Consider the following 26,201-nt stretch of genomic DNA (forward strand, 5'->3'; position numbering starts at 1 on the left):
ATTTCCTGTTTCGCAAATATTTATTTCTTGATTTATTAAATTCTCTTCGCGCTTGAAGACATTCGGTATTAAACCATTTATTTTTATTTGAATTGACTTTCCGTTTGCTTTTAGGTAACTTATGTTTACCAAATATACTAAACGCATTTTCACATAATAGTAAAGTAAATAATTGTAGTGACCTATTCAATTGTTTCAATATTGTCGCTTAAATTTAAAGTAATACGATTTAATTCGGTTGAATGACTCAACATATTGTCATAGAACTCATTTGCGCGCGAATAATCCCATGAAATGACTGGTTCGCATTGCGTCGATATTTGGTCACGTGCTTCGATTGAATATATGCAATTTAAGCAAAAGTGTATAGCGCAGTGATCAGAAAATTCATTCGGTGATTGAATTTCAAAATTTGAGATATGTTCGAAATCATTGTAGTTCGCTAGAACATAATCTATTACCGTTGCTGCAGTATTATTAATAAAAGTAAATTCCCAAACACCGTTATCATGTTTTCACCTGCCGTTTGCTATAACGATATTTGTAGATTTACAGAGGTTTATAAGTCGTTTTCCATGAATATCAAGAATTTTATCTTTGTTTTTTTCTTTCTGGTATATTTATAGTTAAATCAATAAAGTTAAAATCAAGTATTCTTAAACTTCAAATATATAACTCGTGACGTTGAAATGGTGAATCGAAGAATTAAAGTTTTAAAGTAATTTGGTTGTCATTGTGAATTCATGAATTTATTATCATTATGTAGAAAAAGAGAATTCATGAAGTTCACTTCGTGAATTTGTGAAGTTTAATTGATGGATTAATGAGGTACCGTAATAATGTCCCTACGAGTCTTTCGTAGTAACTTGTTCACTTAATGTAGTTCAAAACCTCTTGATTGAAAAAAAAAACTTAAGGATATCGATATGCTTGTATTTAATTTTATATAGAGCCGTTTTTGTATTTATCTGTCACAGTTTAAAAGATGCACTTTGATTAATTCATTTTAGATTGATTTTATCTGTAAGTAGAAATGGGTTTATTTGTAACATGTTTGAAGTAAACATTATTCAATTACTATACATAAACGTATTTAAATATTAAGAAATAGATTTCACTGTGAAAAACATTACAAAATGTATGATAATATATTAAATGAAAGATATATAAAATAAGATATTTATCATACCCCCACAAATGGGGTTAAGTGGGCATTTTAGGTGTGAGCTCGTCGGACGGTCTTTTTGTCTTTCGGTTTGTCTGTCTGTCTGTCTGTCTGTCAGTCCACTTTATGATTTCCAGATAATAACTCCTAAATGAGGCAATAAATTATAATGATTTGCACACATTTAAAACCCGAAAACCCGTCATTAAACTTGGCTTTATACTTCTGATTTTTCGCAAAGTAATGGTCCTTCCATTCTGTTTTATTTGTTTATTTTATTTATTAATTTTATTTTGTTTTACCAAGAAATAAAATATTACACTGATGGAGGATATAATTTCCCAGCAAAGGGAATACTGATCTTGCGTTGCCTCATGTTTGTACATTTACAAAAGTTATCTGAATCTTTAACTTTTTGTTTGTGTATGTATGTATTAAGCATTAATTAAAACCATTGACAGTCTTTGGTCTTTGACAGTTTTCTTTTACCTTTAATCATGACATGTATTATATTTCCTTTATTTTAAAAGACGATTAAAAGACCAGTGTATTTAAGAATAAATTAAAGTGTAAATGCATCACACAAATTTGAATATTACAAAAACTAATTTAATAAAAATAAATATTATGATGGACTTTGAATTTTATCAATTATTTTTAAAAGTCATAAAGGTTGAAAAATAGAATTTTTGTGGACATAAAGACATTAAAAACACTACATAACGTGAGTGTTGTATCTTCTGTTGCTGATATAACGACGTCAACAGCATGGACGAGTGGTAAACGCGCCAACCTAGTAATCTAAAGTAGATTCAAACCCCGTCGTTTCCACTGGCAAGAAGCTTTACACTCATTGCACAGTATTGGTTGGTTAAAATAATAACTTCGAGAGTTTGCCTAAAAGTTGATAGCTTCCTACCCTACTCAATCGAACTAAAGATATTCTGTAAAAACTAACAATATCAACTTTTATAAGTTTATAAGCGGATTTTGTAGTCTCGGTGTATAAAACAACAAACAATTGTTTTATATTATAATTATGTTACTTTTTTATTTGTTTGGCATGAATACTATTTACTTATCAGTATGTGCTTTTGATTGTTTTTATTACAGATTACATAACCGTCTGCGTCGTATTACTGGACAGTACGGTGGCGTCAAATAAAACACAGTATATGTTTGTTGAAGTTGTTGTCGATTCAAAAAACTGTACTAACAATGCCAACCGATGGCAGTTACAGCAAGAAATCGTGTTCGAGATTTTGCAAAAACACACAGAACTTGGTTTATCCATGTCGGGAAGATACTGTGGTTGTAAAATTTCAAACCAGACTCGCTGTACAACTGGAGGTATTAAGTCTGTTGAAATGCTTATGTATGACAGTGAAACTGGGTAGGTATACATTTTACACTTTACGCCAAATAAATTATATCAAACTCAAGTTGGTAACATTTTACACTTACAATATGTATGTCGTACCATAATTGACTTCAATATTTCTTTTATTTAATTGATTTGAAACAGATAAATTATTTTGTTGTTGGCTTGATTAACAATAAGGTGCCATTTAAACTTGGGTTTTTTTTGTTGATTATAAGTAATAGAAGCAAGATCTATTCAAAAGTGACAGACAATATAGATAATACGTTGTTTGTTTAGTTCTATCAAGAGGAGTGACATGTAACACCAGTAATTAACATATATCCCGTTTTTAATACTAAATATAATCGAAAATAAATATAGAAAACTCATATCTGAAAGTATCATGTCGCAAATGTTCACAATTGCCAAATACATTCGATCCTTTTATTGACAAAGCTTTCTTCATTTATTTCAACAGGTCAATCAGTGCCAAAGTTAGCACAGTTTCGAGTTTAGAAAAGGAGCTGCACAATTTAACTACTGACATGATAAACCCTACAATACCGCCGTTCTATATCTGCTCAAATTTGGAAATCGTGACTGATACTGATACAAGTAAGTTTATCTATCTAACGATTATATCGATTATATCGGCGATTGATTTGTTACTCTTGTATCTACTGTAATTTGAACAGAAGTTAGACTGGTTTCCCTGCTATATTATGTTAACTTTAGCAAATATGACTACTTGATGAAATTCTAAAATAAAAGACAATAATATTTCAATTAGAATTCGTTATATTGGTAAATGTAGTTACTAGAAAATCGTGAATGCTTTGCTTGTAAATTGACTCTAAAGCACACCACGATTCATGAGTTAACCGCTGCGTGTATTTCATTGCAGAATACACAGCATGCATTGCGAATTCAACGGGACTTTTTAACAATACCGTAAGTCAAGCCAGTAAATCAGAGGCGGACTCCGGGCCAAGTATTGGTACCATTGTTGGAGCAGCTGTCGGTGCTTTTGCTGCCCTCGGGCTTATTGCAGCGTCAGCATGGTATGTCCTTAGACATTTGAAGAATAACCACATTGAGAATTAGGGGTCAAGCAGTGACATTAATCCTATAGTTACATGATTGCCTGATTTAGGAGAGGCGACAAATTCAGTGGCACCGGCTGGAACCTGTTAGTTTAAAGATTTATAAAAAAGGAAATAAATAAAACCAAAGCAAAAAAAAACAAAGAAAAACATTCATTTTTTTGTTTATGTTTCTTGGTCTTCAACCTTTTCTGGTTGTTGTTTGTTACATTTCAAAAAGAAAAACAGATAAAATTTCAGTTTGTTGGCCAGATGTCGACGAAACAATTATTATTTTGATGTTCAATACTGATATAAAAATCAATCAATTTTCTTAAAGCCTGGCGTTTTACAAGTTAATGACATAAGAAAAAATAAATATCAAAATTTAGACCATACTTACGTATGTATTTGCCACAGTAGTCTCTAAAGATTAAAAAAAACTGTTTATTTTTGTAATTGTAATTCATTTTTAAATTCCACGTAAAACTTAAAAAGAAACAAAGCGTGTTTTTTAAAGATCCTGGATGTGGTGATCAAAGTGGTTAAGCACACTTAGTGAAATTATATATAATTATGTACATAATTATGTTCAAACATCGAATAATATGTGAAATATGTTCTACAACTATTTGTGCATATTATATATAATCATTGAAGGGATATTCAGGCAAAATAATGAGAAAAATATTAAAATGATCTAATGCACTCAAATCACGCTAGAATGACATTTATTAAAGCTTCAGAATGAATTTCTGATTAAATTCTATATATTTTGGTTTTAAAGCGAAAATATATCTATATATGTTGAACAAAATGTGGACGCCAATAGAATCACCGAATAGTTTGAAAATAAGTCAGGTGACTTGAACAAACCATTGAAGTTACAATAACAGACAGTGTGGATATTGTAGGATTGAAACAAGTCTAAGTCATTCATTTGACATGTTTTTTAACGTTTCCAGAGTTCACTGTGGTAACTTTTGTGAAATCCTAGCGCTCTAACCTGACCCACGCGGGTCAAGTTAGAAAACCACAATTTTATTCTTTATATGAAGAAAAGTTTTGTTCCTTTGGCTGTCTAATATATTCATTTTGAGAGCATTTACAGAATAATGAATGAAATATTCAAAACTAAGAAATGAAAATTTTGCCTGTGTCTCCCTTTAAAATATATATGCATTCATTTCTTATTGTAAAATTTGACTTAAACTTTATAGAAAATAATTTTTATTACCTCCCTTTATTTACATGGAATGTTAATTTCGGTTATATCTTTATATTTAATGCTTTTTGGAACCTACAATATTGATAAATCCTAATTTGAGCATCATATTTATGATTGTAAACAAGAAAAAATTTGTTACAGGATCTTTAACTGTTATGTTTTGAAAAGTTAATATTGCTTTTTCCATAAAGATTTGTTTCAATATTTAAGTGTGAAAAGCTATATATTTGCCGTCTCGGAATGATAAATCGAGATAAAATGTAAACAGCATACTTAAAATGAGAAAAAAGTGTCAGCATATTTAATTGAAATCGAGTGGGGCATTATGCAAAAATAACACCAAAGCCTTTAAAAATAGCAGCGCATATTTTTGCGACAAATTATTCTATTCACGTGAGTTATCCATATTAAATAACTTAGACAGCCTATGTTACTCATTTCTTTAGAAACAACCTAAATGTTAGAAAACAATTTATCTTTAGGGTTTTTTTAATTTTCTTATTTAGAACATTTCATATGATAAAGCTTTACATCTTTGATTATGACATTTTGTCTTTATTTCTTTTTTAAAAAAAGGTTGATCAATCAATTATTAAAGTTGTTCATTACTTGTTGTTGATTTCCTTTCTATAAATTGTTAATTTAATGCTGTTGTTACTTTTGTTATTTGTAATCATTATTGAACAATGCTATTGCATAGATAAATAATACGATGTATTTGTTTCAATGATATATTCTCATATCAACTGCAACATTTTTATTGTCCTATTTGCTTTTACACCGTTTGAAGGTTGAGTGAAAAAATTGATTTCCAATCGAAGGAACGTTTATCGTTCTGAAAGGCGCCTGGTGTATATTGATACATGTACAATGTATCACCTATAACGGTTTGTAATAAAACACTCCTCTAAGATTAGCCATAAAACATGGTTTATTTCGGAATACAATAAGAAACAAGAACCAAGAAGTAATTTGTTTATCTTAAAGATTGCGAACGATATCAAGGTCTGTTGTTTAAAAGATCCATTACTCCCAAGGAATGCTTATATTAGTTTTCACAATGTTTTGTTTTTTTGTTTTTGTTTTTTTTTTTGTTGCATTTTTGTTGGGGTTTTTTCATGTACTTTAACAATTTCCAAAAGTTACACATTGGCTAATTACTTAAGCCATGTTTTTTATTCATTTGACTCTTGGCAAATAGTAAAGTTTTTGTGATTAAGTATTCTGTATGGTAGCCAAAAGATTACACTCCAGATGAACCAAAATATTTCGATAAAATCAAACCTGAGAAAAATGATATAAGATTTTAGGAAAAGTATAAAGATTGAAAATTCAAGTAATAATTGAGATGTTATTAGCAATTAATGACCGATTTTTTAGTATAAATAATTATTTCTACTGCGTTACTAACGCAGTAAGGGCTGTTTTTGCATATTTGACCTTTATATGGTAATTAAAATGTACATGTTAGTGCCATCGATAATGTGCAAATTGCATTCTTTTTGTAACTTCACAATATTATACTGTTAAATATATTTTCAATTTTTAAAAAAAAAATAGCATGCATCTGGAGGCGTACTGCTTTAACCATCATATTTGCCTTATGGAAATTATGTTTGCTGTTTTCTTTAAAGAAGTAAAAAATATATATGTATTCGTTTCTGAAGAATAAATGTGTTTACAAACATGCAGGAAATCGACTAACAAATATACGAATACATTTTGATCGTACTGAATAATCGGCCTTTTATATTACATTATTATACTATTTTATATTATATTACATGTATAATATACATATCTATGACAAATAATTGTAATGACAAAACGAAGTATTTACAGGACTTACGTCTAGTATAAAAGCACACTAAATGGAGCTTCTACTACCGAGATAAAAAAGTTGATGTCGTTGCTGCTTGTTGTTGTTGTAGTTTTTCTTTCTCTCTTTCTTTCTTTCTTTCTTTCTTTCTTTCTTTCTTTCTTTCTTTCTTTCTTTCTTTCTTTATTTATTTATTTATTTAAAGATCTGTTTAAAAAAGTGTGATTTTATAAACAAGAAACACTTTTATAAAATAAACGACGGATTATAAAATTAACATAAATAAACATATACATCCAAAAATGTTACTGCCAGACATTATCATTCATTTTCTTGTTAAAATTCTGCTTAAGTCGGTGCTAGGGGGTGTAAACGGTAGCTTGAACTTATAAATACCGTCCATATCATTATCCCAGGAGTTTGCAACTTTTTCATTTTGCTTTTCTTATTGTTCATCGGTTCGATACGATGTACTGAGTGACATATCAATAATGATCATATTTCTAATTACAATATACCTCCAAGTCAGTTTCGGTAGCGCAAATATCTTGGAGGCATTATTTCTATTATGGTAGAATTGATATTTAATCATCAGATACAATACAATAGAAGTGACGACGTGCAATGAATTGTATATGCTTATGGTGTATAATTATGAAGTGGAAGAGGCCATAATAACTATTTTGTTTGTTTGATTGGGTTTTACTTCACACCGACACAGTTTTGGTTTTTTTAAATTTTTCCAGCTTTATGGGGGGGAAAGACCTTAGGTCCCTTCTGTGCATTTTTTCAGGCACAAGGGGCCATTATAGAACCACGATTTCCGTAACTAGTGGTAGTTTTCCTCACTAAAAGAATCTAAAGTTCTGACGGGAGCCTATTTACTACTCTCAGTATTTTTGAAATATACATGGTATGTATCAAAAAAAATTTTTTCATTCCAACTTTTATTAAAAAAACTAAATAATGTTTTTCAGTTGCATTCCCCTTGAAAAATACAGTATGTAAAAAAACAACACCATTGGCAAAGTGTTTTTTTTCTTTAATGATAGAGTTTCTTTAAAAATCATTTAAAAAATGACTTTAAAAGTCAAAAACTTTTTTGAAATACGGGCCTTTAATATAGGAATATTTTATAAAAAATTGCAAATTCGGGTTTTTTTTTTTTGCAATACATTTTACATAGGTTACACCACACAAGAAAGGAACACAAACCAGGAGCAAAAACCAATCAAGCTTTAAAAAATTAAAAAAAAAAAAAAAAAAAAAAAATAAAAATGCACATATTAGCATTTTATTAATTTCTTTGATCTTATTAAAATATTATTTAAAAAAATAAACCTGTCAAATACTTCCTACAATCAGTTTATACATTAATGTATTAAGTGCAACTTTCTCAATAATAATATTTTGATTCGACAAAATTTATGCTTTACATGTACAATAACCAAGAGGCAATTCCAAGGTTACATGTTTGAAACATCATCTTTGGGTATTCTGTTTTCTCTATTTTATTGCCTTTAAGTTTCTATGATTTCCTTTTTGTATAATTTATAATGACGTCCCGGTTGTGTTTTTTGTTTTTGCCCGTGTTCCCTGGCCTGTTTCGCGTCCTGTTTGGCTCTTTGCCGATGGTCCTGTGTTAGGAGATGGGTTCGTTGAATACCGCCCTACCTTGTAGATCCTGTTTTTCATATTTTGTCGTTGGTTACGATGCATGACAAATATTCCAAATGGTAATTTTATAGTAAGACACAATTTTCTTAAGATAATTATGTATAATCATAAAGTTTTATTTTGCATTAAATCTGCTTGAAATTAGTTTAACTATGAAGGAATCTTTATAAGAGCTTATCTTTTATTTTGGTAAAAATTGATTTGGTTTATGTTAGTTTAACTGGTGTATATTTGTTTTAAACGAAATTAATGAATACTTTTTTTCTTTGTTGTGACATTGACAACATATATAAACTGATAAAGTCGAATTAAACCGCAAAGTTGATAAGAGATAAGACAGAAAAAAGAAGGTGACATGACATGACATAGCTTTCATTTCTAATGTCAAGGAATATTTGTGGTTTTACAATTTTACTTTTATCACAATAGACTTCGAATCTAGTTTATCTAACTCTGACAGGTGTGCTTTTGACGTTTTATTATAAGTGTTTCAGCTTTATCAGTGACATGTTAAAATATATATAAATCGTTTAGCTGTGGTACACCAAATCGTCTATTTTTAAGTTTAAATACGATTACTATTTTTATATTAGTCTTAAAGGAGAGATACTTTAAATTTCTGATTTTACTTAATTTAAGCCTAACTTAAATATGTTTTTCTTTTCTGCAAACATTTCAACCATGATAATTACATTTATTTTAGTCAATTTAGAATATTTTATAGTTTAAGTTATGCATAGAAAATATGACTAGTGGAAGTTGTTTATATTATATTCAAAAATCTTTTAAATCATCAAGCGCTATATACATGAATGTAGATTATTTATCAATTTTAAAAAAGCAATCGCAAACAATACAGTGACATATAATTTCGTCTTCATCATTATTTTCACTTTCATGTAATTTAATATCGCCATCCTATTGTCATCGTTTGCGGTAGTAGTTGTAGGTATCAAAACAAGCATTAAAGTTAGAGTTCACAAGAGTGTTCATACCTTGCATGAAGATATAGATGTAAAAGATATTTACTATTTAAATAAATTTCCTGGTATGACATTTAAAATAAATCCAGAAGAATTTGGTATACAAAGATTTTACATAATTCTTTGAAAATAGTACATACCTTGTTCCGATAATAAATGAATCTGTCATCGTATGTAAACAACATATCCTGTTTCTAAACTCGCCTACTCTATAAAATATACTTATTAAAAATAATAGTACTATTTGAGGCAATTATGTGACTGAAATAATAGCAAAAGTCCTTTATTAACTGTAAAAGCTCTATATTTGCTTAACTAACCTCGATAGAAAGGCAATATTAATATTGAAACATCTCATTTTTCATTACATTGAAAACAATATGACATTTTTGGATCAAATAACGAATGAATAATGAAACAATATAGGACTATTTAGTTGACCTAATTATAAACACAAGTGACAAGTGGGTAAAATGTTGTTTCTAATTTTAAACACATTTATGCCTCAGAGAATAGGAAACGGATATCTTTTATTTTTTAGAAAGAGCAGTCATGTGATTTAATACGTTGAAAATGATTTGAGAGAATTTTAGATGCGGAAAAAAACTCTAGATCTGAAAATGTTTTTCATAAAGCAAGGAAAAATGTAAATACAGTTACTGTAGTATTTTGACTCCCAGACTTAAAACAAAATCACGGTGTTTTTACTAATTGTCAAAAGGCATCCGACGCAGACGTTCTTGTAATTTAACCAATTCTGGAAACTACAACAGGACACACAAATTGAAAAGCTTTCGATAAAAGAAAATAAATTGAAATTATTCCCGATTCCCGAGGTATAATGTGCCTTTTTGATACACAAAATACAGACAATTCACAAACAGAATTTATTATGTTTAACTTTCAATATCAGCATAAAAATTTTATCAACCAGCCAGATGCTGTCTAATAATGCTGTAATTTATTTTACACACCTCTTACATCTAATATGTAATAAAGATATATCTTCTCTGCCTACATACATATGGCGGCAATACTATTTCAGACAAAAAAAAAACGTTTTACGAGACAATATCTTCCTTTTTTCTTCTTTATGTTTCTTTTGTTTTCACAGTGCCAGATTATGTGTTTTAGTTAAATAAATGAAATAGCTTTGGGAAAAAAATGAAGTTGTTATAACGTAGAAATAGCAGACAAGTATTTCATTTGTGTTCAAAGAAAAGTATGGATCTTTGTTTGTATCTTTAACATAATTTTAAGACAGGTTTCTTTTTTATATTATTTGGAGGGAGGTCTAAAAGAAGGCTTATTTGAAATAAGGTGCAAATAACTCATTTAATTTTTAATTGTAATTGACTATCTGGATTTCAGCAGAATATGTTCAATAATAATCATATGTATGTTTACGCACCATGCACTTCTGTTTTGCCTAATATGTGTTCTTAAGCTGAGAACCACTTTTTTCTCATTTACAGCACAATGTAGTTCTAGAAGAAATGTTTTTATGTATAACTAATAAACGGAAGCATTTTATGTAAACATACATTAAAAAGAAAGAAGTGTTAATAATCCGATTGGATGTTTCTAAATTAAAGAAGATTGTGTATGATTAATATTTCACTTCACAGAAAACTCAATTAGTGATCGTGAATTTGCATTTATGAGATATTATAAAGATAAAAATATAATTATATTTTTATAATTGATGTTATGTTGACATTTATCTGATCTAATGTCTACTGCATGGTAAAAGGCTTTAATGAAAACATAAAAATTATTCTTGGAATTTGTTACATATATAAATCATGATTACGGGAAACAAGGAAATACAACAAACTTCATAACAAAATTTGATTTAAAGTAATAGAAATATGTGGCTGTTATTTGATTTATAAATCAAATAATACGTGTCACTACATGTAGTCTATAAATTAGTTTCATTATTATGCAAGACTTGCAATTCTCGATTGTGAAAAAAGTTCTTGCAACTAACATGAATCATTTTCGATTCTTTATCTTCATGCTTAACAGATTTATATTGAATGAAACAAAACCATTTGTCGTGATTCGGGTAAAGCTCGAACTCATGATCCAAAGACCTCATGTAAGGCTTCTCAAAGACAATACCATCAATAAAATTGGGATCTGCGAGGTAAAAATGATTTATTGAAATCGGTGAAAATAATACAGAAATGCCAAAGGATCATCTAATGCATTTAGAAAAGGTAATAAGTATTTGAGTATAATTAAGAACTTATTTAAAGGATCAGCACTGCAAATATTTATTTGTCATTCACCTTTGCTGATCTTTTTTAATTCATTTCACTGTCTTTATAAAGTATATTCAATATTATATTCAATATGAAAAGAGACAACATTCACTCGTACAAAGCGTACATCGATGTGTGGACTTTTTTCACATTCTTGTCTATTTGCATTCACAGCGAGTAAACTTTGCATTGCTGTAAGTTCAACAGTAGCATTTATATAAAATTAATTTTTCATTTTGTGATTTGACAATTAAAATACATCACAAATGGCTAAAAAAGGAAAAGAATTTCAAACAATGGTAAATAACGGCAAAATTGAAAACAGAGCACACTAGCTTTGATTGAGCAGGTACATGAATGATACTCAAAGTGCAAACATTTTATAAAACATGTTGGATTTTGCTGAAGCCAGTGTTTGAGGGACGTGAATGGTGGCTTGTAATTACCACTATAGTCCATGAACAGATTCAATCCAAACGACCCTACCACATCACAAGTGTTACCGTTTTTGGGTGTTCTGAATGGATTCTATATTTCTTTATTAAACAGTATTGCAATTTCAACAAGAGCACAGCAAGGCGGAGCATTATATGCCCGAAAGTGTTTTTTTATATATTAAGGATGAAGCATTTGTAAGACATTACATAAATTAAATAAAGTATTACCTCCTTCCAATAGCAATCCTCCTATAAAGTTTGAATATTGTGGGCCAAATGGAAATTAAGTTATGCTCCGGAAACTGTTTTCAGTTTTAAAGTAATAGTGACCTTGACCTTTGACCTTGTGACTTTAAAATCAATCAGGGTCTTCTACCCAATATGGACAATCATCCAATGAAGTTTGAATATTATGGGCCCAGTAGACCTTAAGTTATGCTCCGGAAACTGTTTTCAGTTTTAAAGTAATAGTGACCTTGAACTTTGACGTTGTCTCCCCAAACCAAAATGTTCTTCAACCCAATATGAACATCCATCCAATGAAGTTTGAACACTGTTGGCAAAATGGAACTTTAGTACTGTTCCAGAAACATTTTTCCGTTTTTTAGGTTATAGTGACCTTGACCTTTGACCTTGTGATCCCAAAATCAATAAGGGTCTCCTACCCAATATGGACAATCATCCTATGAAGTTTGAACACTGTGGGCCACATGGAACTTAAGTTATGCTCTGGAAACTGTTTTCAGTTTTAAGGTAATAGTGACCTTGACCTATGACCTTGTGACCCCAAAATCAATAGGGGTCTTCTACCCAATATGGACAATCATCCTATGAAGTTTGAACACTGTGGGCCAAATGGAACTTAAGTTATGCTCCTGAAACTGTTTCCAGTTTTAAGGTGATAGTGACCTTGACCTTTGACCTTGTGACCCCAAAATCAATAGGGGTCTTCTACCCAATATGGACAATCATCCTATGAAGTTTGAATGTTGTGGGCCAAATGAAACTTAAGTTATGCTCCGGAAACTGCTTTCAGTTTTAAGGTGATAGTGACCTTGACCTTTGACCTTGTGACATCAAAATCAATAGGGGTCTTCTACCCAATATGGGCAATCATCCTATGAAGTTTGAATGTTGTGGGCCAAATGAGACTTAAGTTATGCTCCGGAAACCAAATTGCTAACGGACGGACGGACGGACAGACGGACGGACAGACGGACAGACGGACGGACGGACGCCAGGGGGTATAACATAATATGCTTGAAATTCTTTCGGGCATATAAAAATGTAGTTTAACCAATTTCAAAAAATACCATCATGAAAACACAATTGAAACTATTATTACAATACTTCAGTTTTGTGAATATCGATAATTTAGTAGTTATTTACTTGTGCCATTTGTTGTACATGTAATTTGGAAGAGAAAGTACCCACAACAAATTGCTTTATCTTTCAATGATTAAGCTATGAAATTATAAATGAATGCACAGGATTTTGTTTGCAAAAATAATCATGATATGTAAATCATGTAAATGAGTGTTTCAAGATAAATAATACCAGCTTGAAATTTAGACAAAGAAACAATTAATTAACAACATAATTTTATTTGACAAGTAGTTATGACATTTCTTTACATTTCCCATTGGCACAATTACTTCTAAGAATACCGATTTTAAGCAGTGAATTTTAAGATGGGTTAAAAACGATTTATTTTAGTTTCCGTCTATAAGGAAATTGTCTAAATGTAAAGAATGGTCATTCTGTACTACTTCAAGTCGTAAAGTTCAGTTATTCTCATGACATATTCACATGGTCAATTGTCCGACATATCACAAGTACATATATGAGTTTAATCATTTCCCGCTAAGCTTTACATTATGGAGAAATATCACAAAGTTAACGTTCTGCTATGCATTCAACGTTATTGCATGATGTGAATTGTTACACTTAACTCAATAGAGTCATACGAACTTTGTAATTGAGAAGATTCTGAGAAAACTAATTTAATGCTGCCTTTGCTTTTGTTAATCATTTGTCTCTTTGTCTAGAACAATAACATTTTAGAAAAAACTGAACTGTAAAGATCCATGAATATTGTTTTATAAACAATACATGTATATAAAAATGATATAGACTGCAGAAAATAATAAAACATTTCTGTTTTCATTCTATTTATTATTCTTTTACGTATTAGAACGAAATTGTTTTCATTTAATAAATACTACATAAATAATAATCTAATTCATTGTTATATAGTTATTATTTGTGTTCAAGTTTCTCGATAAGATCGCTCTTTTGGTGCAGAGAAAGCACGGAATAACGCCTCTTTTAAGACGAATGAGTTAACACTTTGGTATGGTTACTTAAAAATTAAGGTTTCTATTGCTGCAAAAAATATATAAATATCATTTTTGCATTTCATGACTCGCTTTAATATAAACAAAGTATGTTTATGTTTACTCTGAATACACAAAAACAAATGTAAATATGCGAAATGTGAAACAATATTCATGTTTCCATCAAACATACTGCAAACTATTTCAAGACATCGCAATAACTGTAAATGTATTCTATATAAAGATGCACTTACAAGAACGATCTTTTTGGTACGATATCTAAATAACAATCCCAATATAACTAGACTATATACAAGCCTAATCTGCTCGCTAAATATATATATCCTAACATAAACTCTATGCATTTGATCGTAAATGAAGAACTTCATTATACAAATGATTCAATTCTGTCGGTCGTTAACAATGCTACAATTGACACATTTTACCGTTCAGTCAAAGTACTAGAAAAGGCAATAGACTCTGCATAGATTGATCAAAATAACCTGACAATGACAAATTAAACTATGTGATGTAATTTTGTTCGTTATAACATATTTTTCCTCATCATCCAAACATTTATTTCAATCTTTTCTATGGCAATCGTGACAATTATATAAGTTTCTATTTGTCAACGAAACCAAATCACAATCAAAATTATCATTTTTATGTCTTAATGTAAATCAAATACTTGTTTGTCTCTTTTTGTTTCATCTAATACTACAACATGTTTTCTACTTTTAAATGTTTTAAAATTGACAAATATTTATATGCACAGCAGACAGCTTTGTGGGAATGTGCCGCATAGAATCTAAAAATACTGATAACAACACTGCCTAGCCATATGAAAAACAACGACGTTATGGACTAATTCAAAACACTCTTTAATACTGCAACATTGTATTGATCATCTAGTTTTCTAAATAAGTATATTTATCACATTCAAATTAATATATATCAGGTTCCAAATAACAATACACCTCAAGGTGAGTTTCAGTGACGCAAAATATCTTTTGGGAATTATTTCTATTATTTTTCAGACCTCTGCGGCAGAAATGTTAATTAATTTACAGACTCAATATCATAGTAATTAAGTGCATTGAACTGAGACCCTAGTTGCGTATGGTGTGCAAATATAAGTGCAGGAATGCATAATTACTGTCCTCAAGTTGTCTTAAAGATATATACTTAATATAATAAAGTTAAATACACTTCCAAGGTCAAAGCAACCAATCATTAATTGTTAATTGCATTTTCATTTTTTTGAATTTCTAGCAAACACTTAAACGATATCTTCCGTTTTGAAGCAGCTTTCAGTTTTTATGTAACAAGCACCCGCAGGCGCCGGATAAGATAAAAGTTATAAGAACAACGACAGTAGATTGTACATTGATATTTAAATACACATGAACGAGCAATTAGCATAAAAGTACAAAATTTGTATATAAGAATTATTTACTCATAACGCTTAAAGCAGATAACAATTTTAGTTTAAACTTGGACACGAAAATATGTGAAAGTGCACATTTACAAGGGAAAATAACTCAAGGCTATAACTCGAAATTTATGACGTGGAGGTTTGTCATTCTTGTCAACTTTTTTTCTTGTTACTGTGATCTATCTTACATTGAAGTTTCAAACTGCATTTAAAAGTTTTTTTTAGTTATGGGTCTGGACAAAATTATGCAAAAAAGGAACTAAGGACAATAGCGTAAAAATTACGTGTCGACTTATAATATATATAAGGAAATCTATAAAGAATCAAAGTTGTGAATAACGGACGGACTGAAAGACTGGCAGATACTTTTATCATATCCCGGCAGTTTTTACGTCGGAGGATTTTAAAACCTGTATTATGTAATTATGTAAAAAGTCTTTATATTACGTTACATAAAAGTTATCTTATGTAAAAACGACACTGCTTCAAAACGGACTATATAGGACTATTAAGAATGGCGGAATAAACGTTTCAAGCATAGTTCAAGGTAACTACCATTCTTTTGTTCAGATAGAAAACGTAACTCATGAAACTTATTCTAGTTGTGAGAAAATAGCTTTTATGATACCAGTAATTAATACTGAAAATGTTATTAGATAATAACACGTCCTTTAATACAATATGATTCGATTTTTGTTTATTGTCATTGGAATGTTTGAAATTATAAACCTTTTAACCATGTATGAGATATCGTAGATATCTTTATAACTAATTGCCCTTTACATAGACAAAACCATTTATGATTTATGTTGTTATATGAGTCAAAAAGAAGTAAATAAATCCTTTTCTTTTATTTGACATTTTCAAATACCCGCATTGAGTTCTAAAAAGCAAATGAAATAGAAAAACAAGTCACCTGATCTTATATTTAAGTTTACCTGTATAAACTTCTTGGTGTCAAGGAATATTTGTGGCTTTGAAATCATATTTTCATCCCAAAAAAAAATGTGGAATTAATACCCTACGCAATTCACATAAGTTCCTTTTTTTTACATTTTTTTTTTATTATTATTCCTAAATAATCTTATAGACAGAAAACTAACAAGATCGGAATAGATTAAACCTAACTGTACATGGCAAATATTTTACTCACGTTACTAACCTTTTCTGCAAATGTACAAATACAACAACCCCCACCCTAAAAAAGAAATAAAAAAATAAAAATAAATAAAAAATAAAAATATAATGAAATAAAAAAACACGGGTTTTAAATGATGAAGCTTTCTTCAGGCCACATTTGTTTTCGATTGTGAAATGATAAAAGACATGATACCATGTAAGTTTACATGTAAACATTTCTGAATATTTGAAGCTTTACAAAGCTTAACTTAATATCATCAATAATCACTAACTGAATCAGAGGCAACGTAATGAAAACTACATTTACAAAGTGTGGTTTCAAATAATAATAATAATAAAGAAAAGTCTTGTTTGTGGCAAACAAAAGATGAATGTATTGAGAACAAATGAAGCTACTGATAAACATTTTATGGAACGAACGTTCTGAGGCATTTTTATAAAAGTGTTACAATTATCAAAGATTTCTTTTCGTATTCATATGAAATTGTTTTTACATGTATAAAAAAGAGGTGATTTTTTAAATTTTATCTAGGAAATCGTAACAGAGCATTTGTCATTGGATAAAAAGTATGCACCTACCTTATAATTTAAATGATGGTAAACGGCTAGTGTATTGGCGGTAAATATGTGAATAAATTTTCATTCAATTCAACAATTCGTGAAAACATGAAGAATGGTCTATTCGAAACTCTGTCTTTAAGTGCACAAATTACAGACATAGACAAAGACAAATAAATTTGTTTTTTCCGATGTGCGTTTAGTCACGCACAAACATAAACTAACACATAAGGCATTAATTATACTATATGCTACGTACACAGATTTTGATTTAAGCAGACATTAAGATGTTAATGATGTTTGGATCGTCACGCACAACGCAAATGTTAACCTATGGATAAATCATTTAGTTGTCTACTAGACATTCTCTTCAATGAGCAAAAAATACTTTCAAAACTTTTACAGACTCATTCGTTCCATTTGTTACAAATTGAAAGTTGTATTTTTAATAAATAATTCACTGAAATGATGGCGTTCATTAATAATCAAGTTTTGGTATTTGCTTCACTTACCCAGAAAGCAAGACAATGTGACATATTAATTATTGTAATATAGCACACAATTTTCTATTAATTTTATGTCTTTTCTATTTGGTTCAGCGACAAGAAAAAACGACCAAAAATATACATTAGATATTAGATCAAATATTTAATAAAATAAAGCAATCTCAGCAGACTAATTTGGAGATGAAATAACAAACACATTAAATTTTTTGGCATTCAAGTGAATTGAATAATATATCATTTCTTTACCATACATACATACATACATACATACATACATTGTAAAGTACGGATGGGTCACAAACAAAATTTATTGTGGCTTACTTTCCGTATTCACATAAAAATGATATCAACCAGTCAGCTGTTATTTCACAAGGGCGTACAAAGATATGGCGGGGGTTACCATTCCAGACGGAAATAAAGCATTTTATGACACTCTATCTTTTATAAATGTCAGACATGTTGTTTTAGATAATAAATTAGCGAAAATAAAGACTTAAATGTTGTAAATACGTGGTGGAAGCGGACATTTACGAGTAGTATCTGTGTTAAATATGTAACAAATCTGAGATTGTTTTGTATACACCAGTTTTTAAAAAATGAATTCAACAAACATATCTATATCAGTGACAGCATTAAAAAAGAGTTTCACGTGAAAAGAACATTTTTAATTTTCTTGTTCTGTATATATTCCATGCAACTTTTTAAAACAAATCTAGTTATTAATATAAATTTAGAAGAAAACTGAAATTCTTTTCAAAATAAACTTTAAAAAGAAAACAATCATCTGTTATTTTCACTTTACACATTATTATTTACACACTTGTCTTCAATTTAAAGATAGTGAGTCCCTGATTTGTATACACCATTACAAGAATGTATTCAACGCGCCTATTTTATACTAAAAGCTAATAACAAATCACATTACTAATATAAAATCAGAAGAAAAAGGGACATTTTCTTAAAAGGAAAACAAATTCTCTGTTATTTTCACATTACTCATTATTATTAAAACATTATTCTTGAATAAACAGATGTAAAAGCTTGTTCCGGGAAGTGGACAATGAAAATTTAGGCACTTCTGAGGCATATCGTGCCTTTCATAATGTTAAGCAATATTGTCAATTGACATCAATCAAACATTTCATTTCATTTTTCTGCAAGATATTTAATTTTCGTTTTAATAGGGCCAGAAATAAAAATGTTCAATATATCGAATAGAAATTTCACATAATTTCGGGTGAAACTCAGATAATTGTCTTTTTGAAATACTCAGAAATTAAAAACACGCACATGTTTCATTATGTGATGTCAAAGATAATTTGAAGTTCGCGTGATAACTCTAAATTGTTAATTTGGCCCATATATAAATAAATGGTTAATAGTATTTGAAAATACATGCATACTGTAAAGTAGCAAAATATCTTTTTAAGTTTAAATATACTTACTTTAAAAAACAATTGAAACTGGAAATCATATAGCAGGTTATTCTGGGAAATAAACTTTGTTAAGACATAAACATACTTCTTGATACTCACTGATCTTTTTATTTAAAATTTAAACAATCTGATACAAATATTAATGACAAAGTTACAAAACAAAATATGCATTACACGATAGTTTCATGAATACGAAAACTAAGTGTCATAACAATATAGAAGTTACAATGGAACAATATCATTCCTCCCTAAAATAACTTTGCTTATAAAAATATTCATATGGTAAAATAAGAAATATTATCTATTTCTCACGGTTATCTGTCACCATAAAATTTCATGAAACTAAAATTGTTACCCGTTAAAGACAAATCTGAACCAATATATGAACCTCATAGGCTACATGTACATGTATTAACTATAAGATTTACTCGTAATTTAAGACATTCATGTGGCAAATTCAATTCAGTGTTAAATCATTCGGAACAAATAAAAGTAAGGACAATAACCTGACAGCGAAAGCACCTGGTGGAATTTGTAAACATAAATCGTATTTCCTCTATTTGCAATCTTGCCTACGGTAAACAAGAGAATAATAGAAGTTTCTAAATGGACAATGTTATCGGATCACAACCATTACTTTTTCGAAACTACAGAAATTCGTTTGATCGGAATGATGTTTCCTAAATTGCAGAAAAAAAATTTCTTTAATAAACGTGTGTTATTCAATTCTTAGAAAGACACATCTTTGAAAACTTATTTCAGTTGTCAAAAAAAGATATACTCATTTGTATTTTTTTCATCATGTTGTCAGATTTCCCTTTTGTTCGAATTTTTAGCTCCGGCTTGCTCATCTTTTTTTAGTTAAAATTAATGTAAGTAAGAAATATTTTCGGAATCGAAACTAGTATTTATAATAAGCGGTACTTTGTGCTCTCTCGTAAAAAAGTTGATTTACTCTTGTTTGTAATGCTTGTTCTTGTCTAGAAGGCCAAATTTGAAATTAAGGTAATTAATAAGTTTTTTGTATTTTTTAACGAGAGAATATCTATCTATCTTTTCTATACTATCAGCAGCAACAACAACAACAACAAGAAAACAAAAAGAAAAGAAAAACAAATGGAGTGTAGCCGGCATTTGGGCAACGGCAATTTTTTGAATTAATTGAATCAATGTTCGCTATGCTTTGATGATAAAATTAATGTTCATGCATATCACATGTTGGTTTCTGCTAACTGCGAAAGCTTCTTTATTTATTTGCTGTCGTTGGCGGCAGTCTACTATACATGTTTATAACATTAAATCGCTTCCTTACAAAATACTAATTATTATAACTGTTCTAATTGTCTAGACGCAAATAAGAAGCAAATGGCTCAGGTATTTGGTTTGGAAAATGTAGCTGGACACTAAAGTAAAATTACTATTAAAATAAAGGAAGAAAATGAAATTGTTAAGTTTAAATGGGCCTTAAATTTCGATTAACTTATTATATAAATTATGAATTATAACAAAATATATGATACCTCAACGATAAAATATTATAGTATCAAGTTTAATTAATAGTTTTATTTTTCTTCAAAACACTTTTTTAATGAAGCAAATATTTTTCTTTCTTTTGTAAATAGTTTTACTTTACGTAAAAGACGTTTTATAAGGAAAGCAAATAAGACTGGTTGTGCACTAAGTTTTTAATCTTTATGGTTTTTGTCGAGGTGGTTAAAATCCATCTGTTCAAACACCGGGATATAAATCAGACAGACTTATAGTAATGTGCGGAAAAGAATCTGAAAATGTTTGAGTAATTCATTCACAAGACATATCGACATCATTCAGTCATTTATGCGTATTTGTTAGCTTTATATTTCACTTCAATTGACAGTTAAAACGCGGCAAATACGCGTTCCTTTGGGATGTCTGCGACCAAGTTAAACAACATCCGGTAAATCATAATTTGTCGCATGATCTAAAAACGTATAATTCAGTAAAATAATGCAACTTAAGTCCATATTATGGATTATGGATAAGTTTTCAAATTTATGTACAACCTTACATTTACTTTATACCACTGTGATTATCTATTACCTCATCGAGTGACACAGTTAGTTACATTACTATTAATTATTTCATTTTCTTGCCTGAAAATCGTTGTAACATAAACAAATAATTGTAAGCTTCATTAAGAGAATGGAATGGTCAACAGTGTCAAAGGCTTTCTGTAAGTCTAACAGAGCCATACCTACCACATTACCCTTATCAATTTCATGCCTAATGTAGTCTGTCATGTAAATGAGACAAGTATCAGTGGAGAAACCATTTCTAAAACCAGATTGGAATTTATACAACAGCTTATTTTCTTTAAAATATGTTTCAACTTGGTCATAAACTACCTTTTAGAGTATCTTGGAAACTACATTTAAAATTGACACAGGCCTGTAGTTACCTACAGAAAGTTTATCATTCTTTTTAAAAAGGGGGACAACTCTAGCAGTCTTAAGATCATCAGGAACTACACCTTGGATAAGAGACAAGTTGACAATGTGGGTTATAGGACCTGCAATTATTGGTGACCCATCCCTGACAAACCGGGAAGGTATACCATCTAAGCCAGTGGCTTTGCTAGCACTTAGTGAATTTAAGTATTTAAAAACTTTGCTTTCACACAAAAGAGAAAAAGAAAAACTATTAGGAAAAACACCTCTTTCCGCATAAAATGAGTTTACAAAAACCTGACCAAATCTGTTTACACAATTAGGAAGTTTTTCAACAAGTTTACAAGCAACAGTTGTATAGAAATTGTCTAGTATATATAGTATTAGAAGAAATCTTATTACCCTACAGTATTTAACGTTATTTGCTACACTAATATAAATCTTAGAATACAAAGTCTATAATGAGTAATAGAGCTTTGGAAAATACTGCTTAGTGCATTCTTATGCATAACTGAAGCGGTCCAATTAATTTAAATGTTTAAATTATACAAAAAAAACTTTGTTTATTTTAAAAGAAAATGAAATTACATATAATGACCTTTGTATATATATCTAGTGTTGAGTTCATGGATCATAATGTTTAATTTGTTTTGAAAGTACAAAAGTTTACATTTATTGAATTAATCTGAGAGATAATAGGATGTCGGCAAATTTAATTTTATAATTATTATCAGAACATAACTAGAACTGTGTCCAAAGGACGAGGATGCCCCACTGTGCAGATGTGCTCGTAAACAAGAGCATGCATATCTGTATGTAAGATTTTTATGTGGAACTTTTATTAAAATCTGACATCCGGTTTAAGAGGAGTTGCGTTCACAAAATTTCTATATGGTATATAGGGAAATAATCAACAAAGGGCCATAATTCTGTTATATTTGCATTTGGTCGCAGCAAAAATTCCTTCCTTTACTACCATTTACACATTAAGGTTGTTATTCCCTGGTAGTTTAAGCAAAATCTGCCATCCGTTTTAAGAGGAGTTGCGTTCACAAAATTTCTATATGGTATATACATGATATAGTGACAAAATCAACAAAGGGCCATAATTCTGTTAAATTTTGTCGCAGCAAAAATTCCTTCCTTTACTACCATATACACATTAAGGTTGTTCATTTCTGAAAGTTTTGGTAAAATCTGTAATCCGGTTTAAGAAGAGTTGCGTTCACAAAATTTCTACATAGTATATAGTGAAAAAATCAACAAAGGGACATAATTCTGTTAAGGTTGCTCATCCCTGGAAGTTTAAGCAAAATCTGTCATCCGGTTGAAGAGGAGTTGCGTTCACAAGATATCGGGACGTACGGACAGACGTACGGACGGACGGACAAGTGCAACGCTATATTCTCCCAACTTTGTGGGGGCATAAAAATGCAAGTTTATCACAATAAAACAAATACATGCGAGACACGTGTTAGAACTGCCGATCGATTTTCAGGATTTAAAGCAAAGTTAATTTAAGGTATTAGATGCCTAATGCAGAACCTACTTTCTGAAGAGTGTTCATTTACAGTGCTGATACAGGGCTTGCATGGGGTGCGGGTTCAAACAATGCATAAGTCCAGTGAAGAATTTGAACGACCAGGAAGACAATTTGCAATAAACTGTAAACACTGGAAATGTCCATTTATTCAAACTTATTCAGTTATCAATACTTCCGTCGATGATATAAGGGAGACAACACAAAAATTGATTTCATTTTATTTACTTCCTAAGACCTTATATTCCCAGATGTCCTGCCAGTGGCAAAAGTTTTAATGTTTTCATGGTCCATTCAATTTCAGTTCGCATGTTATACGTACTTAATAATTAAGATATTCAAAATTAATTTTGTATTCAAATTGTTCAGCTGTCGAATACTTTTGTAGCTGCAGGGAAGAGCTAAGAAAAAGTGTCGTCTTTAAAATAGATTAATCGTTTCACCACGACATAGAGTTATTCCGATTAAAGTTAAAAGCATAATTGCACTCTTGTACCTTCTGGTAAAATATGCGCTATAAAATATACTGTAGATCAAAGTTTATTTGTTTTTCTATTTACTTGCATTTTCTTCCCCCTTGTAAATACGGTTTGAACATTTGAAAAAAATAAATTATATTCTAATTGGCCATTGTTGACCTTTAAAAAATGTTCACAAGTGCTCTTATAATTATCTCATTATACTAGCCAGACGGTATTTTAAAATCTTACCACTTAATTACAGTTTGAAATGAGTCTCCAAATGTCAGCCATGTCCCATACTAGTAATATCACTGCATAGCTAAAAAAACAGGGTTTATACATTTGTCCATAAAACGTAATAGCATAAGAATATTCGGTCGTTTATCACAGTTTTAAATTGAATTGATTTGTAAGAATATGACATATTCTTTCCCCCTATATTAAGATTAATAAAATAGATGTATTGAAAAATATCGCAACATGAAGCTTATTAATGGATGTTATGTCTGTAGACCTATTAACAGAATTTTGATATTTATTTTAGTCTATTTTATCCTTCCCTTTGCAAGAAAAACGGTTATTTTAACAAATCTATATTTTGTTCAGAGTGCTACCACATTCACTTACGAAATCTTCATTACCATTATTTTTACTTATTTACCGATAAAAGAGGAAGTAAAATTACAAAGTTGATTTTTAATGTTCTTTGCATTAAGTATTGCTTTACATTTCTGTAATTTCTGTTTACAATGTTTGCACTGCATCTTATTTTAATTAATGAATAAATATTATATTTACAATTTTATTTATAATAAACAAATTACTTTTTTGTTTACTTTGAAGTTTTAAAAATATACTTAAATATTTGAAATGAGAAATAATGTATATTTTTCATCAAAATATTTCAAAACATCGCAATAACGGTAAATGTAACTATTCTATATACAGATGCACTTACAAGAACGATCTAAAATGGCACACCATCTAAATAATAATCCAAACATACTTATTCTGAAACATAGTCAGACTATATACAAGGCGAATATGCTCAATAACATATATATCTTAGGATCAGATCAATATATTTTATCGTAAATGAAAATATTATTATAGAAATGATGCAATTTTGTCGGTACGTGTTCCTAACGGTTTCTATTTGTCAACGCAACCAAATTACAATCAAAATTACTGTTTTGAAATTACAGATGTACTTCAAATATTTGTCTAACTTATTGTGTTTTCTCAAGTACAACAGCATGCCTTCTACTTTAAATTTTTATGAAATTGACCAAATAATTTTATGCACAGCAGACAACTGTATAGGAATGTGCAGCATAGAATATAAAAATACTGTAAAAAAACAACACTGCCTAGCCATGTCATACAACGACGTTATAAAATTATTCAGAACTTTTTTTTAAATATTGTAACATTGTAATTCTCAAGAAGCATAATCACATTCAAATTATAGTCTGTCCCACCAAATTTGAATATTCCATTTTTTATTAAATATAATACTAAAATCATTTAAATTAATGTCATGTTAACCCTGACGTCAATATCTCTAGGCATGTTTTTCATTTTTTCCATAAAGTCAGTAATATGGTCAAAATTTTAAAATTATATTTTTCCCCATTGACTTACGTTGTAACCTGACGTGACGTCCATTTCAAAATGGCGGCGCCCATACAGACGTCATTTAGGGTTCGTCTCACAATTAACGTGAAATGTACTCGGTAATTATAAAAAATTGATTATTCTTATTTACTTACTGATCAATAGCTAAATGTTTTCATAAAAATGAAAAATGAGAACAAAGTTGGTTTCAAAAAGGCAATTTTACTAGCAAACCATTACTTAAAATAATTAATTTAAAATCATTTGTTGTGAAATATCAGTAACCGCTTTATAAATTATAACACACAAAGATTTATATGATTATATAATTACCATGATTTACTGTCGTATTTTATTTTCTTTTTAAGAGAAAAAGAGCAATATTATGAAGTGATTTGATTAGATAGCTTTTCAATCAAGCGCGTATGTTGAATACCGCAACGCGTCGTAAGGGAACGGGAACACTAGCTAGAAGACTAAAAAAACGGTTCTTCGCTATTATCACGTCTATTTAAAAATAATTAAATTAACCAGGTCCGATGGGATACAAAAATATGTTACCCTTCTTATTTTGGGTGCGATGTTCGTGCGCTTAAACTTTTCGTAGGTTTTAACTTTCACAACAGAAACCTGGCGTTAGAAATCGCCAACAAATATTACATTATCATGCAAATCTGACAAGAAATATATAAAAAGGGGAACTGATTCACTATATGTTCAGA

At 29.7% G+C, this 26,201-nt stretch overlaps 1 protein-coding gene across 1 annotated transcript; it reads left to right on the forward strand.

Moving 5' to 3' along the window:
• Positions 1–2,278: 2,278 nt before the first annotated feature.
• LOC132755282 (uncharacterized) lies at positions 2,279–6,737 on the forward strand (the record flags this gene model as incomplete). Its single annotated transcript, XM_060746124.1, has 3 exons — positions 2,279–2,558; positions 3,007–3,143; positions 3,433–6,737. Coding segments are annotated over 3 exons (617 nt in total), but the record flags the coding sequence as incomplete, so codon positions are not given.
• Between the last annotated feature and the right edge of the window lie 19,464 nt (positions 6,738–26,201).

This window comes from Ruditapes philippinarum, unplaced genomic scaffold, assembly GCF_026571515.1.
Source record: "Ruditapes philippinarum isolate M1 unplaced genomic scaffold, ASM2657151v2 ctg6798_1_1_1_1, whole genome shotgun sequence".
NCBI lineage: Eukaryota > Metazoa > Mollusca > Bivalvia > Venerida > Veneridae > Ruditapes > Ruditapes philippinarum.